The sequence below is a fragment of the Zosterops lateralis genome (genome assembly GCF_965231275.1).
Source record: "Zosterops lateralis genome assembly, chromosome: 1".
Lineage (NCBI taxonomy): Eukaryota > Metazoa > Chordata > Aves > Passeriformes > Zosteropidae > Zosterops > Zosterops lateralis.
In genome coordinates, this window is record NC_139762.1 from 42,312,689 (window position 1) to 42,335,407 (window position 22,719).

At 41.3% G+C, this 22,719-nt stretch overlaps 1 protein-coding gene across 2 annotated transcripts in view; it reads left to right on the top strand.

The window, feature by feature from the left end:
• Positions 1-21,241: 21,241 nt before the first annotated feature.
• Positions 21,242-22,719, top strand: part of TGFBR2 (transforming growth factor beta receptor 2) — a 60,653-nt gene continuing 59,175 nt past the window's right edge. The window contains exon 1 of one of the 2 annotated variants that reach the window (XM_083864765.1): positions 21,242-21,462. In XM_083864765.1, the coding sequence (XP_083720891.1) occupies positions 21,444-21,462 (19 nt within the window). In that variant the 5' untranslated portion in view covers positions 21,242-21,443. Of the gene's footprint in view, positions 21,463-21,853; positions 21,980-22,719 lie in introns of those variants that run through there. The other variant, XM_083864762.1, reaches the window with a different exon arrangement.

Genomic DNA, 22,719 nt, shown 5'->3' on the forward strand with positions numbered 1-22,719 from the left:
ATTCACTCACATAAACACAGGTCCAGAGACTTTCCAATGCCTAGGGTATTCCCTAAGGCTTTCAGTTGTCTGTCTTGAAATCTTTTATAGGGGCCACACCATTTGAGGCTGTCACGACTATGTTTAGGTAACTGAACTGTTCTCTTAAACCCTTTTGCTCTTCTCTGGCATAGTCACTTGTTCTCTGTGACAAATACTCAGCCTGTAGGCACAAAGCAGCTTGTCAAATGTCTCCTCTCTGGCATATCTATTTCCTGGGAAGTTCCAGCTGTTGTTCCCATTGAAACTTTTTTGCAGAGTATCAGCTTCCTATACTGAAAGGGTTCTAGAAAAATGAGTAAGTCACTCAGTCAAATCAAGGTCTATCCCTTGATAAACCACATTTATCAGCAGGATATTGAAGAATGACAGACAAATTATCACCCATACTTGAATCTACATCCTGATTTATCTCACTATATATTATCATAGGAAGCCTGACAGAAGGAAATGCATTCAGGATTTTATCCCACTTGTAGCACTAAATCCTTATTTCTCAGATTGTGATTTTCCCTTGCTGGTCTCTGATAACGCTTCTTTTTATGTTTCCCACATGAGTTCTTGTGAAAATGCAGCTCATTCAGGAGTTTTGGGTGCAAATCTGAAAGATTGAACAAGTGCAACATGGGCTCAGAGTCTGATACCCTTTTATTTTCCCAAAACATTCCTCCACATAGAGCCTGAAGAGTAACTGTGGAGCTCAGCAGTAATTCAAACAAATAAGGCTTTAAAAATGGTGGCAATAGCTTCATTTTTCACCCACTAATATCTTGCAAAACCCCACTTAACGTAATTCATCCACAAATTTGGCTAAATGGTTGACCTTATGTGTCAGATTATGAAACAAATTACAGAAAATGCAATGTTTTTCTAAGAAATTAATCTTATGTAACCATAGAATGTGTCTGGTCAGTCTAGAATCTGTCATCTTGGGATTTTCTTACATGTGAAAGTATTACTGGAAGAAGTCTAAAGAACCGACCCTTGAGAACCATTTTTTTATGGGAAAGAAAAAAAAAATAGCCAGAAAGCATGAGTTTGCTGAGAGGGTTGAATGATTTTTCTTAAAGACATTCTTCAGTGAGATGGGAAAGCATCTATCTGAAAATCAGGGTTTTTTGCCAAATTTTGATGGGAATCTGTGGGCAGTTATTACCAGTAGTTCTCAAAAAAAAAAAAAAAAAAAAAAAAAACCAAAACCCAAGCAATAAAACTGCAAACCTGTCCATTTTAGCCTACTGCTTTCAGACACAGTTAACATTTTGATGTAAGTTAAGATAATGAACAGGTCGGGTATTTAATGTTGTTAGCCAGGTATGTATACTTGGCAAGGTATGTAATACTGTTCTTGTACTTGCATGCATGACAGGAATCCCTCTTGATCTCCCCTGAAGATTGACTGAAGTAACATTTAGAGGTCATAGAGGTCATATACCGAGCTCATGGGGCAGTATCACAAGATGGTAGAAAACACTTGGCTGTGGACAACCCCTGATATAAGTACAGGCTGGCGATGAACAGGTGGAGAGCAGCCATGGAGAGAAGGACTTGGGGGTGCTGGTGGGTGAGAGGCTGGGCATGACCCAGCCATGGGCACTTGCAGCCCAGAGATCCCAACATGTCCTGGGCTGCATCCAAAGCATTGTGGGCAGCAGGTGAGGGAGCAGATTCCATCCCTCTGCTCTGCTCTGGTGAGACCCACCTGCAGTGCTGCATCCAGCTCTGGGGTCCCAGCACAGGAACATCATCAGCCTATCGCAGTGAGTCCAGAGGAGGGGCACCAGGATGTTTAGAGGGATGGACAACCTCTCCTGCAAAGAAAGGCTGAGAGAATTTGGTTTGTTCAGCCTGGAGAAGAGAAAGTTTCAGAGGGATCTAACTGAGATCTTTTAGTACCTGAAGGGAGCTTACAAGAAAAGCTGGAGAGAGACTATCTACAAGGGCACGTAGTGATAGTACAAGGAGGAATGGCTTCAAAGTAAAAGACAGTAGGCTTAGATTAGATATTAGGAAGAAATTCTTTACTGTGAGATTGGTAAGCCTCCTTCTATCCCTCACCCTCCTGCAGATCACTGGCTTTGCTTGGCGGCTCAGTGGCCACCTGCTATTGTGGAGCATCTCCCCAGTTTGTCAGGGGGCCAGCAGTCAGTCAGCCCTGTCTGAGAAATGGCAGAATTGTGTCTCTGCAGGGTTTGGTAACTGAGACCTTTCGCAAAAGTACCCAGAACCATCAGGGGAAGTATTTATAAAGCAATTGGAATAACTTCCCTGTAGTGCTTTCCCAGACTTTTCCAGCCTCACAGCTCTCTTAGATAACTTTTCCCTCTCATTCATTTTCATTTTCTCGGTTAGCCACTTCTAAAGTCTATTGCTCAAAAAATTCTTTCTGATTTGCAAGGGGTTTATCCCTGCATCCCTGCACATAGTTCAGAGTCAGAAATCAATGTCCAGTGATGGATAAGTCTCCCCCTTAATTACCTTTTAACCCTTTCCTTAACTTGGGCTTAAGTGTGTAGCGGTACTAAGAACCAAGTTGTAAACTCTTAAAAGAATAAGGAATGCAACTTTGCTGGGAAAATGCATCCTATACACCTCAGCTCTAAATACTATGATTAAGAACCAACAATATTTTTTTTATCCACTCTAACACTGAGTTGGGTAATACCTTTTAGTAGGAACTTCTATATTATTGATTGTTAAGTCAAAATATTTTCTGTGACAGGTCACAAAATGGTTTTGCAGCATTTCCACACAGCTGGAGAAATAATCATACAAGCAAAAGGGCAGCAGCTGTGACATTTCAAAGTCTTACCAGGAATGGAATTCTGGAAATGTAACAGATGTTTAAAAGTCCCCATAATCTGTCCAGTCCGCTCCACCTCTTTCTCTTTCTTGCCTACATATATATTAAATAACAAGTAAAAGAAATTACTGATATAGTTCTGGTTTCCAATTTGTATTATCTGATATTTAAAAGAAAATCTATCCATATTAAAAAAAAAAAAAGTATAAGTCTTAGGGGTTGGAGGTCTCAGCTTTAAGTATTAAATCATGCTTTAAGAATTAATAAATTGTAGACATCCATTTGAATCCAGTAACTCAAGGCTGTGCTGTGAAAAAAAGACTGAAAGGAAACTTCCAAAACTGTAAGTTCACAGCAACCATTGACTAACCTTCAGCTCACCAGACAACTGAATGGACAGCTTGCTTTTTTCAGCACTTATGTGAGTCTCACAGACCATACTGCTTGCATGCACTGTGAAAATTATTATCTTGAGATTGCAAGTTTGAAGACTATGGATGAATTGCAGGAAGAGAAAATGACATAGTAAGCAAGTGCAATCAGCATAGTGATTTTTAGAGCAAACTTTTTAGTGACTTGCTCTCTGTCTTTGGGAATAGTTTGAATTCCCACAGATTTTCGAACAAATCTATTTTTAGAGCATTTTTCCTCATGCAAAAGGGATATTATTTTCAGTTTACAATTCTTCAGCTATAGCAAAAGGTCAATTTATTTAGCACTCTTAAATGTTGTTATAAATATTTCACAAAACAGCATTTATATTTCACCTGTATTTCATCCTCTCAGTATAATGCAGAGGAATCCTGACCAGCATATATTTTGCTGTTTTTAAAGCTTGATTTTTTTCTTTGATTCATTATGAAGCATCTTTGGGTACTCAATTTATGAACTTCTGCAGGTAGTTTCTCCATGGCTACCTTTAACAATTAACTCTTGTTGACTTCAGTGGCCTCAAGAATGCATGTTAGGCAGAATCAAAAAAGAGCACACAAGCACTCAGAAAGCAGGAACGCTGAGCAGATGGCAGTTTCAGATTTGCAATCTGAAAATCCACTGGTTTAATTAATATAATCTAGAAATAGCTAAAGGTATCTATTGGTGATTTTTCTGTATCAAAGTATGAGGCTGCAGCACTGAAGGATGTATTCTGAAGGACTTAGCCCTTTGCAGAGCTCCTGTTCTTGGAGCTCAGTTCCTTTGGGCCATCTCAGTCACAGGCTGTCCAAGGTTCCTATTGCTCTCATTGGCACTAGTATGGGTTCTGGTTTATTAAATTGGAAAACTTCTTTCTGGTTCCTGTGTGAGTGCTGGGGCTTCTGAAAATCTGATCATTTATTTGAGACGTTCGAACCTTCTGAATGGCAAGTTTGTAGTTGTACAGTGATTTGCATGCATGTTTATAAGGAGACAGAAGTGTGTGGGGGGAATCTCTCTTGGCCAGCACAGCCTGTTTATAACCCTACTGACAACACAAGGGTAGGCACAACTATGCTGAGGTAAAGGGAGTCTTCTGATGAATCTTGTGTAACAAGGCCTTATCCAGAAGGGCTCCAGTAGGAGGCTCTGCCAGTTGATCCCCATTATCACAACTCAGTTCAGTCTGGATAAGTGAGCTCCTTGAGCTCCAGCAGGCACGGGTTGGCACCTTTTCCTAAGTGCTCAGAATGCATGGTGAGGCTGTTGGTGTTGCTAAGGTGTTAATGAAATATTTAGAAGGGAATTCTGCCTTAATATAAGTAATCTCACAGTTACTGTGTCCATCCAAACTTAAATTGTCTTCTTTGTCCTCTGTACACCCCCTGTGAAACAATGCAACCACCACCACTTGTGCCATTCCAAAATGCCTACAGGGAAGTGTGTAGATGAAGCACAGTCAGCTCAGGCTAAACTCAGGCAAGACTGAAGTGTGTCTGGCTGAAAGGAGAAACACTTTGAAGAGCCGGCCAAAACATTGTCACCACCTTTCCTGAAAGATATATAGCCTTTATTCATCAAAGTTATGGCTGACTCCTCATTAGACATGATCAAATTTGTGGCAATTCCCAGAAATATGCTCTCTCGCTTTCGGCTCACTAGGAAACTCCGTCATTTCCTTGTAGATGGACATGTTGCCCCAGTGATTCATGCAGTTGTCACCTCCATCCTGAACTCTTCTAACAGAAGTGGAATCCAAAACCTGTGAATAGATCCAGAAAGTAACTGCTGACTTTTTCCATAGTGTAAGATGCTTGTGGCATTGAATGTCTGAACTCAGGTCCCTCAGCAGGCTTCCACTTTCTGTCAGTACCTGTTTACAGCCTTGGCCATAATTTTTAAAGGAATTGAAGAAATGTCAGAGTAAACTGGGTACTTCTGATGTGCTTTACATCATGGAGTTCAGGAAAAAATGTGGGAGAATGATTTCCAAAATGAATCTAGTTTTGCTTTGTGATGCCTGTATCTCTCGCCAAGGGAATGCTGCTGTGGAATGCTCTTCTGGATTCTGATAATCTTGATGAAATATCAGTGTTTTCCCTATGTGATTGGGTGGGTTAGGAAAGGAGCTTATTATCAAATATGACACAATTCAACAGCTGTTTCTATTCTATAATCCCCTCTTCCTTTCACCCCCAAAAACAAAACAAAACCAAACTAACCTCCCAAAAGCACCCCATAACTTAGTAAATCTTGATCCTACAGGTAATATGCAGAGGCAACCAAGGACTTCACTATTGCTTTTGATGTTCTGTGGAAGAAATTCAGATAGCGACTTGTTCTTTTAGGATTTAAGGCTTAGTAAATAATTTTTTTTAACCTTCAAGCTCTTTTCAGCTTCAGTTGCACTTATTTCAAGGGAGGTCATTTCAAATACTCAGGGGTTTTAAAAAAATTGAATTCTAGAGTTCCATGAGTGAAATCTTCTAAGCACAAAAGTCAGTTCATGTGATTTATTAACATGGAACAGAATTTGTTTCTGCTTAAATACTGAGAAGTTCACAGCTGCTTCATACTCAGTTTGAGGTTGTTAAGACTGTGTATTTCTCATGCAACAACAAAAATGTTAGAATTAGTCAAGTAAATCAGTTTCATTCAGAATGAAAACACAGGAGGGTGGAAGGAGGTTGTATTTAGAAACTGCTTTTAAAACAGTGAAACAGTTTAATATTTAGGTTTATTTTGACAAGTGACTAAATACAAAGGAATACAGGTTAAACCACTGTAGAAAGGGTGATTTTCATATGATAGTAAAGAATGTGAATAAAAGTAAATTAAACTGAGAGGAATACTCCATCAAAATGCCTGTTTTTCTTTGGAAAAGTGGTATAGTAAAGGTTGACACAGACAGCTTAGGTGAAAGTGAGGAAAATAGACTGTTACTGCACTGAGGCCAAAAGGCTTGCAAGAGTACGTAAATTGCATAGCAAAAATGCTTTTTGTCTTCAAATTATAAATCACCCTTGAGTCAGTACACCTGTCACAAGGAGAATTCATGGGCAAACTGTCTTGTCTACAACCTTTTTCATTTTAGGATATCTTACAGAGCTAAGAGGTCAATGGCCACATGTTTTACCTGGCGGTATGGACCAGACTCAGGTCTCAGAGATGTGCTTGATCCTAAGTTCTGAAGCACCAGCTGGGAAACAGGCTGCTGCTTTGAATTAAATAGAGCAGCAGACCTGACTGGAATTCATGACAGAAAGCCAGCTGTAAATCTGTGGCCAACACACATTTCTAAGGAGAAGAAGATTAAAAGTTCATTTGCACCAATCATGGGTTGTTGTCTTGGTTTTTCATATGGCTAGAGAGCAGTTGTGGGTCTAGAAAGTTCTTCCCCGATCTTCTTTTCCACCACCATTCTGGCAGCATTCATTGCTGGCTAAGAGACACACATTGGCCAAACAAATCCTTGCTGTGCTTTGGGACAACCTTGCAGCCTAAACTGCACATCTGATGAATGCAACTAGTTCACAAAGTAGAAGAAAAAAGGCTGTATAGAAAACAGGTATTTATGTATGATTGTCAATGTTTTGGGAACAGAGCCTGCCTTTTGGCTCTATGCATTCAGCAAGTTGGGCAAAATGATCTTTCGAGGTCCCTCCCAGTCCAGGATGTTCTGTGATTCTATAATGAAATGAATGATTTACTCTATCTCCTGTATATAATAACTGAAAAAAAAAAAAAAAAAAAAAAAAAAAGGAGAAATAATAATTTGAAACTACCATTCTCACAGCAAAACTGGGTAGACAGGCAGGCAGAAACATCCAACACAGATGTTACTGGTGGGAGCCACTCATGGGATGAGCCATTTTCCTATTCATAGTGATTATTGCTAGGGAAAATGGGCAATGTATAGACAGAGTATATAGACAAGGCATTTGATGTACAGTTAATAAAATTCACACAAATACTTCAGCATAAATTTCCACATTTCCATCAGACTGAAGGCAGGGATGTTTGCCCCAAGCAGACCTCATGAAGCTGAAATCATGGCTCTCTCTTTGTGCCATACATGGAGGAATTTCTACAAGAAATCCAAATTTATCCATGTAAAAAGAGCCTGGTAGAAACGGTGAAGAAGCTCAGAGAGAAAGACAGATTAGTTCAAAACAAAAAAGCCAAAGGATCTCACTTTTCTAGTTGCCATGAATTAAGAAGTGTTCTGTCCTGAGCCCATAGCCATGAGAAGAAGCAGCTGGAGCTAAACAGAGTTGCTGCCCACACTTTTCTCTATGATTTTCATACTTTTTTTGAGATTCCTGTAATTTATGGTCAGAAAATATTATCAGTTAACTTAGTCTGACCCATGTTTTCTCTAATTCTGACTTAGTCCAGTAACTTGTCTTTAGTTGCAACACATTTCCTCAATCTGAAGACATCAAAAAATGCGAAATCTACCAACATCTGGACCAGAGATTTTTTTCCAATCATCCCTCCAGTTTTCAAAAGAATGTATGTCATTTCACAAGCATTTCCCTTAAGCTTCTGGTCATTTATTAAATATGATTTTTTTTTCCTGATATTTTCTCTAGATGAGCATAATTAATGAAGATATCTCATTCTTATTCTTCCCAGCTGAATTAATCTCTGGCAACATAAACCAGGAGTAAAGCTGTCTAACAGTGTCCATGGACAAACAGCATTGGTTTAGCTCAAATAATTCATTTTAGTCTTACATTTTACTTAGCACAGAAGACTCTCTATCACCACTACCCTTCTTTAGGGATCCAAGGCAGTTACCATAATTATTATAAGTGCTCATAATACCTAAAAAGGTAATTAAAAATAGATTGCATATTTCCTTTAATGATAAATTTCCATTATTTCGAATATTATATTTTCATTCTTATTAATCAAATTATTATTCATCAGACTAATCAGAAATTAAAATTCAGTATTTTTATAATTATTCCTTCATTTGATCATTTTAGTGGCCAATTGGGATATACAAAGGGGAAGAGGAGTGGCAGTAAAATCAGCAAGATAAGCACTTGTGAAAATTATAAATATTTTTTTAATATTTTAACAGAATTTGCTTAGGGAATGAAGTGCCATTCTCCTTCCAAAGCTTAGAAAATATTTATTTATTTAGATTTTCTGAGAAGACTTTACCAAATCTTAGTCCTTTCTAATGTCAGGAATAAGGAGATCTCCTGGGGAATATGGAACTAAGCTGGTTTACCCAACAGATCCTCTTAGGGCTATCATAAAGAATGTTCCTTGTGCAACTTCCTCAGATCAGGGAAAGCTGCTATATTGGCTGCTTCCCTCTTTTCCTTCCTTTGTGGAGCAGTAACACAGTGGAGTCATTTCTCAGGGGTGTCACAAAAAATAAATACATGGATCTAATGGCTATAGCTCACACTGAAGAAAAACAATATTCCTGATCAGCTGAGCAACAGGAATTGTTCAAGCTTACAGCATAAAGAGTTCTTACTACCCAGTAAGACTTGTAGTTTAGGAACAGTTACATTAGAAATTAGAAAAGTACTCAGAGTAAATAGCAGTAAAATAATTAGAGCCCCTGGGGAAGGGTTTACAATTTTGCTTTAATATTAAAAGCAGGACCTTGTTAGGTGAGCAAAAGGAATACTAATGCCTTCATCCTTACCAGATGATTCACACTGAATCCTGATTTTCCAATCTTGTTTGACATTAACTAAGGTAAATAAATCCACAGATATCTCTCTCACTGATTTCATCTAATTGCTAACAAATCAAGAACTGCTGAGAATGTCAGAGTTTGTTCAAGGAAGAAAGTTGGACACCTTTGAATTTGACTGCTTATATTTTATTCTTGGCCATAGCTCAGAGGTAGACCCAGTCACCTGTGCTAACTATTTTGCAAAAGTGTTTGAACTTGAACATTAACCCCATTACAAGTATCAGTCATCTTTAAACTGTGCTCCACCTGAACAAGGGGTATATGTGCTGCACTCTCCTTCTCCAAAGGAAGGCCAGGTGGCACTGTTGCAAAAATGCTTGCTAAATGTCAACTCATGTGTAAACTGAAGAGCTGCTTCTTGTCACTTGTGAGGCCTTGTTTTATAAATGTCCCCAGTAAAAATTGCTTTCCTTGCTTTTATCTCTCTGTGAAACTATTGTAGGTAGGTTTGCTGTCACAGCAATCACACAAAAAACTGTACAATGCCAAGATTCTGTGCTACACGTGAGTTCTTACCACATTACTCTCCAAGAAATTCTTTACACCCAGTTAAAAAGGGACGGCACTTTTTCTCTCATTTCTCTTAGCAGGGTCTTCAACAACTATTTAAAATAATTCCATTGGGGAATTATTTTGCCTGGAATTACTTTACAGAAAATCTGAAATCCCCTGCCCATACTCATATGGTAAGAGCAGTCACAGAACTGAGATGGGACCATGAGCAAGCACAGGAATTTATTCCTCTTTCCCCCCTTACACGATCTAACCTACATGAATAGTAGCTTGACACGACAGGTGCTGCTGCAACTGTAGATTTTCCCAGGGCTCTGTTCTGACCTTTAGCATCTGATAGAGTCTTTTTGCTCTTGCTGGTTTTCTAAGCACTTAAAAAACAGCTGTCATTATCAGCTGAAATGAAATTCAGATAGACGAAGATTTCCTTCATCCAACACAATGAAGTTTCACACAGAGACTGAACAGAACCTGCTGGTGTGTTTCATGGGCTGACAAGAGCCCAGGAGTAATGTAGGGCTAGGTTAGTAACCTAAGGTCACTCAGACTGCTTAGCTGAGACCACAGCCACCCCCTGCTACTGATAGTGTTTCTTTGTACACTGCTGGAGACACAACTGTTTATACAAATAAACCTTATCACACTTTTGTGAGGAAATCGCCAGTGTATCAGAAGATGAGGGTTTTCAACTCAAGTTCATTTTGTTTCAAGCCAACTGCTGTTTCTGTGGTGCTCAGTGAGCACAAACCATTCAATTTTAATTTTGTTACAAACAAACAAACAAAGATAACTAATAACATACACTTTAGAAAGACTCTTTTTCCTAGAGCGAGGTATTTGCCAAAACCCTTTGCAACAAAGAGCTAAGGGCAAAAACTGTTAAAAAGACTCATGTGTGACCCTGGGGAGTGCTGTGCTGTGCTTAGAGTGCTGTCCTTTCCTTCGGGCAACAAGTGTTCTGAGCCACTCCATGCACCATCAGTTCTCACCTACCCGGCCCCAACCTGGCGTTTTATACAATGGCAGGAATGTAACAATAATTTCCTTGGAATGGCTTGATAATCCACTCCATCCTATTATCCTATCTCTGCACTAAATCTCTTAGAGGAAACAACCCACTCCTGCAGAAGCAATGGTTGGAAGGTATAAGGTCAGACTTAACAAGGACTGTCTTTTGGACATGTTTCTTGAGCTAATATTAAATAGACATGTTTATGCATGTAATGTAATAAAATGAGATTACAAAATGGAGAATTCTAGGACCTTGGGTGGCTGATTTGCAAGCAAATGTTAGGCCTGTAGGAAAAAAAAATCTGAATATTCTAGTTAATATTAATCATACCTATATGACCTAAGTGCCCTTTTTTTAATCAGTGTCAAGCAAGACTCTACTGGCTTCAATGGGACAAATGTCTGGCCTTACATTTTCCACAGATAAAGTTTTCTAAATTAGCTAGAAATGGAGCTAAACCAGAGCTGCAACCCCAGACCCCAAAACTTGGAGGCAGTTTGGGTTGGAATAGAAGTTTTGCAGCTGGTCTTTGATCTGAAAGGAGCAAGCCCAAACCTAGGATAAGATCTCCTGTGAATGCTGAAGAAAATTGTGCTTGGATCCAAATTCAGACTTTACAACGTGGGGCCCATCTCCTAATGGTGCAGGTGAAGGCCAGAAATGTCTGCCTGCTGCAGAAGGAGGCAGAGAGCCCCCAGCAGCTGCATGCTCTGAATAGCATAGCTGCCTGCATACTAGAGCCCCAGCACAGCAGGGGTGAGCCCACAAAGAAGCATCTGCAGTAAACTGCTTTGCAAAAGCTGAAAGTGGTGTGCACCCTTTGTAGAGCAATAGCAGAAGGTTATTCTGTGGGTGCTGCATAAACAACCTCTAATTCCTGTCAAGGGCTGCAAATGCTGCCTTTGCAAAATGTGTGTTAGTCTTTGAAACCAAAGTTCACACTGCTTCCCACTTATCACATATTGGCTTGCACACTCTGTCAACACCTACAGTTCTCACTTGTCACCACTTCTTTCACACCTGGAAGCTCACGTTGCCAGTCTGTGATTGGTACTCACTTACAAGCAGTAAGTGGTGATGTTAGCAAGCCTTGGATACTACAGATGTCTTGTTAAGAGTCTTCAACATGAGCACTGGAGAGAGATGTTTGCACCTGAAAGGCAATGTAGAAGAAAACACGTTAACATCATGAAGTACATATAATTTATGGTGTTTTACACCTGTGAAGTGAATTCTGCCTTATAAATCTTATAGATTAATACTATCCACACTATGGGGCGGTAGTTATTACTTGTATGTTGCACAGAAAAAAACATGTCCACAGAGTTATGAGTTATCCTCACTTTGTCTGTTCATGTCCTATACACAAAAGTTAACAACAGAAATAAGGATAAATATACTTCCTTGTTTAAAAACTCACTCAGTGCTGTAGGCAAAGCAATTATTTTTTTAGGTCATAATGTTCACTCATGAGGAAAGAAATTTACCCATGCTTCCCAGGAGCCTCTTTCTTCATGCATTCCAACTGAGAATCTTTGAGCACTTCATCAGAAGCAGGGTATCTCTTCATGTGTAAGAATTATTGGGTTTCCTCTTATTCTTAGAAAACTTTTATGGCTCCTTGAAGAGAGGAAGAGGCTGTGGTCATAAATAGTGCAACTGTGATAATTTGCACCCTGAGTGGTTTATTCCAATGCAAAGAAAAAAAAATTTAAAAATAATTTTTTTTGCAAAAATTAGCAGTGAAAAAAGTGGCTCAGGTTGCTCTAGTGATTACCTCCAGGGGAAAGTTAAGTTATGTTTATGTCTGCTTCACTTGCAGTTTGAGGAAGGTCTACATTTCCATGTAGAAGAGGCAAAATGGCACGTTGCTCCCTTCATCACCTCTACAACCTGCCTGCCTACTGGTTGCCAGCAAAACCCTTTCAAGGGTGTGGCTTCCTTTGCCTTGACATGGGTGTACAATGAGCAGAAAACAGGAGGGCAATGGAGCTTGAGTCTATGCTCCAAGCATCATGAAATACGACTGCAGATGGCACCATTTGTCATGGCACATGGAAAGAATTGTGACTTTCAGGGGATGTTTTGTAGGACTGGAGACTTTTGGAGCCTGTGTTCTAAGTGATGGGGCTGACAGCCATGTCTGGCTGAGTGTGGGCAAGGGAAGGAACAATACTTGAACTGTCTGTGTAAATTTGCTCTTTGACAGACTCTTATTGTTCTCACCCACACCCAAGAGGATGAACAAGATCAAAACTAATCAATGAGCAACAGCTAGATATCCAAGTTCTTAAAGAGTCCAAGACAGCACTAACTCCACATTTTTACGGGTAGAAATTCAGAGATGAAAACGGCCTTGTCAATCATTATTGACTGTATGACTGTGACACCAGCAAACTTTAATCACACCATTGAAGTGCTAAAAATCCTTGTTGCCTTTTAAATTCTCTTGCCCACTGCAGCTAAGTAAAAAAAAATAAATTAAACTGTGACCTAGTAGGTGTTTCAGATTGCATTTTTCCTTGAATCTTTATTGGGTTTAAGGAACTTTACAGGAAATACCATGTAAAATCTTTCACAAGTGCCATGGAGCATGACCCACACAGGATAAACAAAGGCATGTAGCCCAGCATTTCTTTGAAGGGCACAACAACCCAAAGCAACTATGTCAAACCATGCCAGCCCTGGGGGCTGCTGCCTAGCAAGCCATGCAGTGTGCTGGGTGGGCTGAGCAGGCAGTGACAGCTGTCAGGAGCTCAGAGGAAACAGAAATAGCTGCAGGGAGTGAGGACTCAGGAACTGGAAGGAGCAGGTGAGAGAATGCATTGATGGCAGAGGGGAAGGCAGGACGGAGAGGAGATGCTCTGAGACTGAAGAATCTACAGCCCTGGGTTATGGTAAAAGTCTGCTGGTGTTTTAGCTTCTCATTTAGTTACGCAGAAGATAAGTCTTCACTGCAGTCAGCACTGGCAATGTGAATTGGGGTGTGTAAGTTAGCCTACTCTACCTTTGTCCTAATTGTATCTTTCAGGAGTGAGTGTCAAACAAGTCTAGGAGTGGATCATAGCACAGCACTCACTGTGCAAATGATCTAGTCCCTGGAAAAGGTGGAAGAGTTCACAGACAGGCAAACTGTGGGACAGCACCAGCAGGCAGGCACCACTCTCAAGGTTCTGTTCGTGTCATCACTGCAAATTAGACACCTTTTACAGTGAAAATAGGAACTGTACTCCCCAACATGCCACTAAGATCCATAAGCAGGTCAGACAGGAGTGGAAACAGCTTCTGCACAGGAGGCCAAGCTCATTTTGCTACACCAACCCCAGTTCAGTTGCCAGCACCACACACACATATATGACTCCACTGCTAGTAAAGGTGGGACCTTATGCCATGAGTTTTTACAGGACTTTACATATCAGCTTATCAGCCCATCTGAAAATACCTAGAAATTTTTGAGGGTAATGAAATGGAGACCAGCCTGCACTGGAACTCTTTACTGTGGTTAAGAGGGCAAATAAATGAGCTGTGAAGTATGTTTATGCCACTCACATTTCCCTGTGCCTTTTATTCAGGGCTTTGACTAAAAAACACTATATGAGGTCCAGAGGTGTTACCATTATTTAATTGAGTGTGGTAGTTACTAATTGCACAACTAATAGTCATGGGTTTTTTTGGATGAAATGTTAATGTGCACACAAAAGTAAAGACACTTTTGAAAAAGCAGAGGCAGTTTGTAAGTCTAACATTACCATAGTTTGACATAGTAGCAATAGCAAAGATTTTTTAAAAAATTAATTCTTTAAATAGTAGTCTGTATTGACACCCAAAGGAAATGTCAGTGGGGATGGACTATAACACTCTGAACAAACTCACTGAAAAAAAACAAAGGAAAGATTTAATAGAGAATAGGAGAGATGGGAGATAGGAACCCAAACAATGGAGGCAAAAAAAGGCAACAAAATGAAAAAAAGAAAGACATGCCAATTCAGAACGACATGCCTTTTAAAGGAAAAACATTGAAATCATACAAGAGTAATGTCATGCAGACAGCTGTAAATTATTTTTCATTTGTGATGGAGATTACTGAAGTTGATTTTTCAATCTTTTCTTATTTCTGAATCACATTAAAAATCATCCAAAAAAAGGATAGAGATGAAAACCAGGCTAGTATTTATGGCAAGCAAATGCATGCATCAAATAGCAAGGACTATAAAAGCTCTTCAGAAAATTCAGTCTGACTTCAACAGGATATTCTCACTCCCTAAGGAGCATCACTACACTTCTCTGCACAGCATCCCACTCTGCTACCTGGCTGTCTTGTTTTACTCACCATAAAGCCTATAAATTCCTCAATTTCTGAGCATTTTTAAAATATAAGATTGGCAGAGGTCCCTCAGGACAGGAAGGCTCCAGCTGCTGCATGATTCAGAGATCAAACTATAGTAGCACTGGGCAAGATGTCTCCTTATCTATACTTCAAAGTATTTGGTGTGAAGAGACATCAAATATTCACTCACACTCTCATCCCTCATCATTGTCAATTGCACTTCCATTTGTAATAGGCAGGAGAATTACCAAACCGCTTTCTCCAAAGACAGAAATATTCTTACAGACAGGGCAAAGTTGAGCAAGAAATGTTGTAGACGTTTTTGTGGAAGGGAAAACTGAACCAGCAATGTGTATTTGTTCCCTCACTGAAGTCAATATCTGGGCATAGAACTTCGGAAACCGACACTCCAGAACAGCCAAATTGACAGAAAATACAGTGTTATTTCTCCATGGACAGTGGAGTCAATCATGAATCTTTTATTAGGTTCAAGGCATTTAATTCTCAGTTAAGGACTCTCTATAACAATTTAATATTGAAAAAGGTAACAAAATGGGTGCAAGTTGCATTGAAGCTTTCTCTAATAGCCCCTATGTTGTTCAAGTGATGCAGGGAATGTTGAGTATCACTGAAGCTGTGGTTTAACAATCTTTGCCTCATCCCTGCAGAGGTCTTTAATGCCCCAATCTTTGTCCCAACTTACCAGACAGAGTAGGTATCCTTTGCATTTGAGAGTTTCAGGTGAGCAGGATGTAATTTTCACTGGATACAGACACAGTATTAGACTGCTACAGCCAGGAATTGAAACCACTGATGGTAGCCTGGCCACTCTGGCCTGAGATGTGACTGGAAATGCTTGTCCAATATCCAAGGCTGCTAGGATTGAATGAAGAGCATCTTCCAAATGGAGAGATGTCACACCAGTGGGAAGATGTGGGAGACTCTGTGTGTGCAGCCTGAATATGAGACTTGGAGACTAGTTTGATGAAGATCTTAGTCACAGGAGAGGAAAACAAAAAAAGTGAATTTTATTAGCTAGGTTATATGCAAGCCACAGTTAGCTCATTTGTTGTGAGGTCAGCTCTGTTGGAACAACATCCAACTCCCAAGGCATTCTGGATCCTCCTGAACTGCTTGCTTTTGACCTCTAAAGCACAGTAGCCACCTCCTGTGACCGCAGATCATAAAGTTGCCTTGCAGATAAAAATTATGGAACCGTGCATTTCCTTCCTGAGAGGAACAGCTGTGCTATCGCAAATAAATTTGTTTAAAGATCGCGGTCAAATGAGCCAGTTCAACATCGTCAGTGTGCTGCATTCCTGAACAACACAGACGTGATCTTCTGTTTGGTGGGGTGGGAGGATGCTTTCCTCAGTTCTGGGGCTTTGTGGTTGAAGTACTGAGATTCTTTCAGATTAGATTTAGGGATATATTTTATGATAGATTCACAACTCCCTTTTGTTCCTGTGGGAAAAAATGAAACAGAAGGGCCTCTGTGTTATACTACTGATGTTCTTGGATAGTTTCAGATATTTTCTGAGGCTTGGCATCCAATGTTCAAATTCTTTCTAATGAAGAGCCTAAGGTTTGATGATAGTTAATACTCCAAATTATGTAGTAAGAAAGACAGGTTCTATGGGTAACCATATTTTTAAGCAACTGAAATGATATGCAGAGTATATCCGTAATAATTTGTTTCCATGTCTTTTAAAAATGTCACATTATCTAGACTTAGTTTTACAAGTTCTTTGTACATGTAAAAGATTCCACAGAAAAATACAACACACTTATGGAAGCATGCAAGTTTCCCTCCAGCTGAGATACTCATTGTAGAAGCTGAAGAAAACAGTATAATGTCTCCAAATGTCCTTTGCTTTTGAAAAAATAGGATGGAAGTTTTAATTTTAAAGGTTGTATGGTGAGATTACTGGTGTTTCTTGCCAGAAGCACTGCAGAAAGATATCTCTTCTGACACTAACCTAGTTCTGCTTTCACTGTTGCTGGGTATTTACACATTCACAGTAAACACAGAGCAAGCGAATTCAGTGAAGCTTAGAAATGGTTGATTTGCATTATAGCTAAAAGTCCGAGATCATGTGAAAAGCAGTGCCCTGAGAATCTAGTGCTAATTTGAATAATATTTCAAAACCTTATTTTGATAAATGTCATTCAGGAGATTTGTGCAGAAAGCTTTACTAAGATAAATCTTGAAGATAACATTATTCTTGTTGCCTCTGATGTATGCAGGAGTTGATAACAAGCTGATTTCCTTTTTCTGATGGATGATTACATACAACAGATGTTTTAATTTGATTATATCTATGAGATAAGCATATTGCTGTGTTAAGTCCAAACACATTTTAGAAGTTTTTCAAAACATTTTACAATGAATGTAACCTTTTGTAAATGTCCTTGCTCGAGGCTGCATGTGTTCTCATAATGGTGCAAATTATCAATAACAAGTTGAAGCCAATGATTATACAAAAGAAGAAAACTGCATTTAACAGTAGCTGTAATTCTGTGCTCTATGGTAACTTAAATTAAGAGAGAAATATGATTCAAATGGTGATACAGGGGGCAACAGTTTCACGCTGCTCCGAAGAGGACAATGTGTTTTTCAGCCAATGATACACGAGACAGGCAGAGCTTTTATCAAAGATGCTGAAAGGCTAATACTCTATGCCAAGCACCCTCAATTTGAAAATTAGCAGACAAATGTCAGTTTTGTGAACAGAGAGCTGCAGTGAACAGAGATTTTGAGTTTCAATCAATACAGGGTTACAAAATTTGACTTTGATTTGAACTGAAATGCCAAAATTTCTCTGAAAAATAAACCTCTTGCCTAACTGTAGTGAAATCAAACTATCGTATGTTGTTCCCATGCCCTTTTTTTTTTTTTCATTTGTAACATGGTGAGAACCAAAAAAATTTCAAAACTAATAGTCTGCTTCTAAACAAAACCCAATCTGTATCACAACAAAAACATCAAAATGGGACATGTCAGTTTTCCAAGCAGATATCCTATTTTTATTTTGAAAGTAGTTATGACAAAACTTGTCCAGAGTTATCAATGTTTTTATTTGGGTCAAGCTAATTATTCCAGTTACTACATTAATGGCTTCAGTAAGGCAATATCAGTATACTGTGTACCTAGTTGCTTTGTGTCATTCCAAACAAAAATCACAAGCATTAACTGCCTGTGGGTAGAGCATCTTGTAGCTTACTTTATGTGATGTGTACATTTCAAAGAGCATTTTTTAGGATTCATGTAATCTAACATCAGATACCTAACAAGAAGACGTCTGGGCTAATTATGTTCCCTATTATCAGCTCATTGTGTACAGAAGGTTTTTTAAAAGATCTAGACTCCTTTTCCTCCTTGGATGACCAAGGGAATGTGGGTGACCTAAAAGCCTGCTGCCATCATAATGGCAGTTCCATTCATCCAGCATTTGTCCTCCATTGGTTCTTGAACCTCACCTGGGACTATCCCATCACAGTCAAAAACACAGGACTGCTCCATTAGATGGTGAGAAAGGTGACAGGTTTTCTCAGCCATCTCCCGGAACTTCAGTCCTAGGCTAAATTTTAGGCAGCTAAAGAAAGTTGAGATGTCTCACTCTACACCACATATATCAGCTCTACACAGGCATGAATATTACATTGTGCAAGTGCAATTAGCCTTACTTAGTATAGGCCTTGCTTAATTCTGCATCTGGGAACTATCTTATTCTGGGATTCTTAAATAAAGCAACATTGAAGTTAGTAAACTAATCAAAGTAATTGCCTTATTGTGCACATCAGCAGTTTGTGGCTGTGAGCAGAATGGTTTTGAATTGAGTGTATGTTAACTACAGTGAAACAACAGTTTTTAGTAACAATGCATGTTTTCTAGAAGCTTGAAAGTGTTTTTCTATGAGGATAATGCTGTAGTTCACATGGGATTTTGACAGACAGAAATATGATACTGAAAGCTAGAAAATAGTTAGAATAACAAAGAGAGATCATTTATGCTTGGTAGTTTTATGGACTGTTTTATAAGCTGTACTTAAGAGCTGCAGCAAGGAGCAGTCAGCGTGTTTTCACCAGGAGGCCCTGAGATACAAGAGGTACTAAATTGTTTGTGTTCTGGGTATATATTTCAAAGGCTCAGAAAGGAAACACAATATTCATTTGCTTTGATATTGTGCCTTTCTAAGTGAGGAACTGAAAGTAGCTGTCTTCCCTTACCCTATCAGGCTGGAGATTATTATTTACACCTTTAATCTCCGGCTCTTTGAAGAGGACTCTTTCTCTACCTCAGTCAGGCTGATGTTAAATACACACAGTTTCAATTTAGAAGAACTGCTATCTGAAAACAGGGAACTGGGAGCTGTGAACAAAGAAATGGAAAGAAATTACCAGGTTAGTCTTGTTTCATATTTTTTGGTTGTCCATAGAATCCTGATTAAGCTGCATTTGGGCCCTAACAGGGAGAATTATAGTACTCAAAAAAGCAAAATATGAATTTTCGCTAATAAGCCTTTTTGGGATAAATCTGTGAACCAAAGCTAGCTTTACTTCAACTTCTACACAGGCTATTGGTGACAAAGCCTGTGACTTTTCCCGAGGACACTGAGGTAAGATTTTCCTTCCACATAAAAACTTTCTAGTAACACCTCTCACTCTCATGGGTTCTTGGAACATCCAAAGCTCAGCCATAGCACAACCCTCACTGCATCATGTATCTGTAAAAATAATGGCAGTGCTCACATGGAAATATCAAATTCCTGAAGTCCACTTGTAGTAGACTCCTCACTTGCTGGGTAAGGGGTGCCATATCATCCCATGTGAGGGAAAGGGTGGTGGTGCCTGGCTGCACTCAAGGATTTCAGGCTGTTGAAAACCTGAGTATAGCCCTTCCCAAAGCCTTCATCTCCTGCAAGCCCCTCATCTACTGCCAGAACCTGGATGAGAGACTAGGCAGAATACGCCCATGTTGGAGGAGAGCCATAGCACTCATGTGAGGGAGAGAGATGGAAGTGAGAGGGTCAGGTGTGCCAAGTCACACCTGGATTGTGACAGGTTTGAATAGTAATATTAAATCTGTACTTGTTTGCTTTTAAACTTCTTTTTCATGTTGGAAAGTAGTCACCAAAAACTAACAGGAGAGTTCAGTACACACAGCCAACTTTCTAAGCAAACAGCAACTCTTTAGCACCTGCAACTTGACAGCTCCAAGGAGAGAGCAGTGTACAGCACACAGTATATACTGGTGGGGGTTGAGAAATGCTTTTGTTTAAGTGGATACTGGAAACACAGTCACCTTCCAGCACAGAGCTGGTGCACGGGAATTGATAAGAACACTCCAGTCTGTGCTCAAATGGGAGTCTGCAACTTTTCTTACCTCTGGGAGGCGGTGACTGACACCTGTTTGAGTGAATCTTGACTATATTAAAAGGGGATGAGGGAAAGGAAAATGCTCTTGGAGAGGTTTATGAGACTTTGTAACATAAACTTAGACTTTATGGTGAAAAGATGCATTTAGGGAGTGTTTAAAACTAAATTTACATTAAATCACAATGATTTTTTAACATGTCTGTTATAGGGCAATTAAATTCTTTATGCAAACATTTCCAAATTCAAACAGAGGTGATCTGGGACATTCAGAGCACGATTACATATATTCCCCCTGAGGGCTTAGGCCTTTTTCTGAAATACTCAGATCTGTATCTCTAACTAGTGTTGTAACTGAGACAAAAGTGGATCAACAAGGTTGGAACAATTGCCTTCAAATTATCCCTATGTGCATCAGTTTATACCCTTCAATCAATGCCCAGCCATTTAACTGAGAGAGAAAGAAAGACTGTGAGCTGAAAACGGGTCTCAATACAACTGCTGGCTATGCAGTGGCTGGATTTATCCTGGCAGAGAGCTCAAGGCTTATTCTGGTTCACTATTGAATGGTTCTTACAGTCTCTGGCTGGGCCATGAAAGGCTGGCATCACCGGCGTGGCCCTGCTCTGAATCCCAGGTACAGCTTCCCCCTTGCAGAGAAAACAAAATCTCTGCTAGAAGTTCCTTTGGAGAGGGATGGAGATGAACTTCATTTGTGTCACATACAGAGCATTTGAGATAAAGTAGTGCACAACCAGTCTATTTGGCAGCGAAATAAGCAGCAGGTGACGAGTTGTTCCAGTCAGCTTCAACATCTGCAAGCCGAGTGCCCAGCTAGTCTGTGTGAACCTTTCCCGCCATTACCCTGATTCAACCTCCCCTGCTCCTGCTTTAGTTCATCCAGGGGGGCGGGTTACGTCCTTCTGTCCGATACCAGCCCTGCAGGGAAGGAAACAGCATCCTTCAGGTCAGGGATACGGGTGCGAGGAGGAGCTCTGCAAAGTCCCCGTGTCCCAGATGACACGACGGGGTCCTTTTCGGCCCGCAGAGAGAAGGAGCCCTCCGAGGGGCCGGTTTCCCGCCGCCCTTGAGGCTCCCCGCAGGGCACGGTGCAGCCCGGGCGGGCGGCGGTGCCCTGTCCCCGCCTGGAGGGAGGCAGGGGGAGGGATCCGGCTACACGTCGGGGCTTGTGGTGGGAGAGCCAGACCTGAGAGGGGCTGGCCTCTGGCAGATGATTGACACCGAACTGGGTGAGGTTTCATGTTAAAAGGAAAAAAAAAAAAAAAAAAAAAAAAAAAAAAAAAAAAAAAAAAAAAAAAAAGGAAAGAAAAAGGGCGAGAGCAGGGGAGGGGGTGACTGTAGGAAGGGGGAGAAGGAACTACTGTAAGAGTAAGAAAGTCCTGCCCAGCTGTTTAAGATTTCCTGTTTCCCCTGCAGCGCCGAAGTGAAGTTTCAGTGAGTCACCCGCGGTCCCGAGCAGCGGAGCGGCGCAGCCCCGCTCCCCGCCGGCCCCGGCCCCGCTTCCCTCAGCCCCGCTCCCCGCCGGCCCCGGCCCCGCTCCCCTCAGCCCCGCTCCCCTCAGCCCCGCTCCCCTCAGCCCCGCCGCCACCGCCGCCGCGGCCTCCCCGCCGCCCCCGCGCCCCGCCCGCCGCCCGCGCCGCTCCGGCTCCGCGATGAGCGCCCGGCTGCCCAGGAGCCTGCGGCGGCTGCTGCTGCGCCTTTCCCTCTGGCTGCTCATGGGCGGCTCGGTCCCCGCGCTGCTCCGGGGTAAGTTTGACAGCTGCGGGGCCCGAGCGGGACGGGCGGGGAGGGAAGGGGGGACACGGTTGCTAAGAAAGTTTTGAGGCTGGAAACATTTCAGGAGGGGTGAGCGTGTTTGTTGATGGCCCTGCAGGAGAGCAAGCGGAGAAGAAAGGACTGGGAATCTCCGGGTTTCGCGGCCAGAGCTGAGGTCCCTCCGTGGAGGGAACAGGGGCAAGAAAGGAGCGGGTTTGGCAGGAAATCGGCGGGGTCTGCTCGGGCCGGAGGAGCCCGGAGAGGCATCTGGGGAGCTGCTGCGGTGGCCGGGAAGGGCTGCAGGCCCTGCCCGCAGCTGATGCTCCCGCACTTGGTGCGGCCCCGGGCTGGGGAACCCTCGGCCCCGGCAGCGCCCCGGCCCCGGCCCGGCACCGCTGTCCCCGCACGGCCATGGCCGCAGCGCTGGAAGGTGCCCCGGGTGGCTCTCAGGGCGAGGCCCTGTGCCACAGAGCCCGCTGCTGCCTGGGTCTGCGCTCGGTTACCCAAACTTGGGCTTCGTGTGAGTTTCTGCAAAGAGCAGAGTTTAGCCGTGGCTGTGAGGGTTTGGACTGAAAAGCACTCATTCCTCTAGCATTGACTGTGCATGTTGTTTGACTCACTTTAGAAGTGACACTTTATATTCCTTACCCTGCTTCTACCAAGACGTCCTTAGATAGGTTTTTGGGGTCTGTGGCTTGCAGTTTTCTTCATGTCATTATTTATAATATACT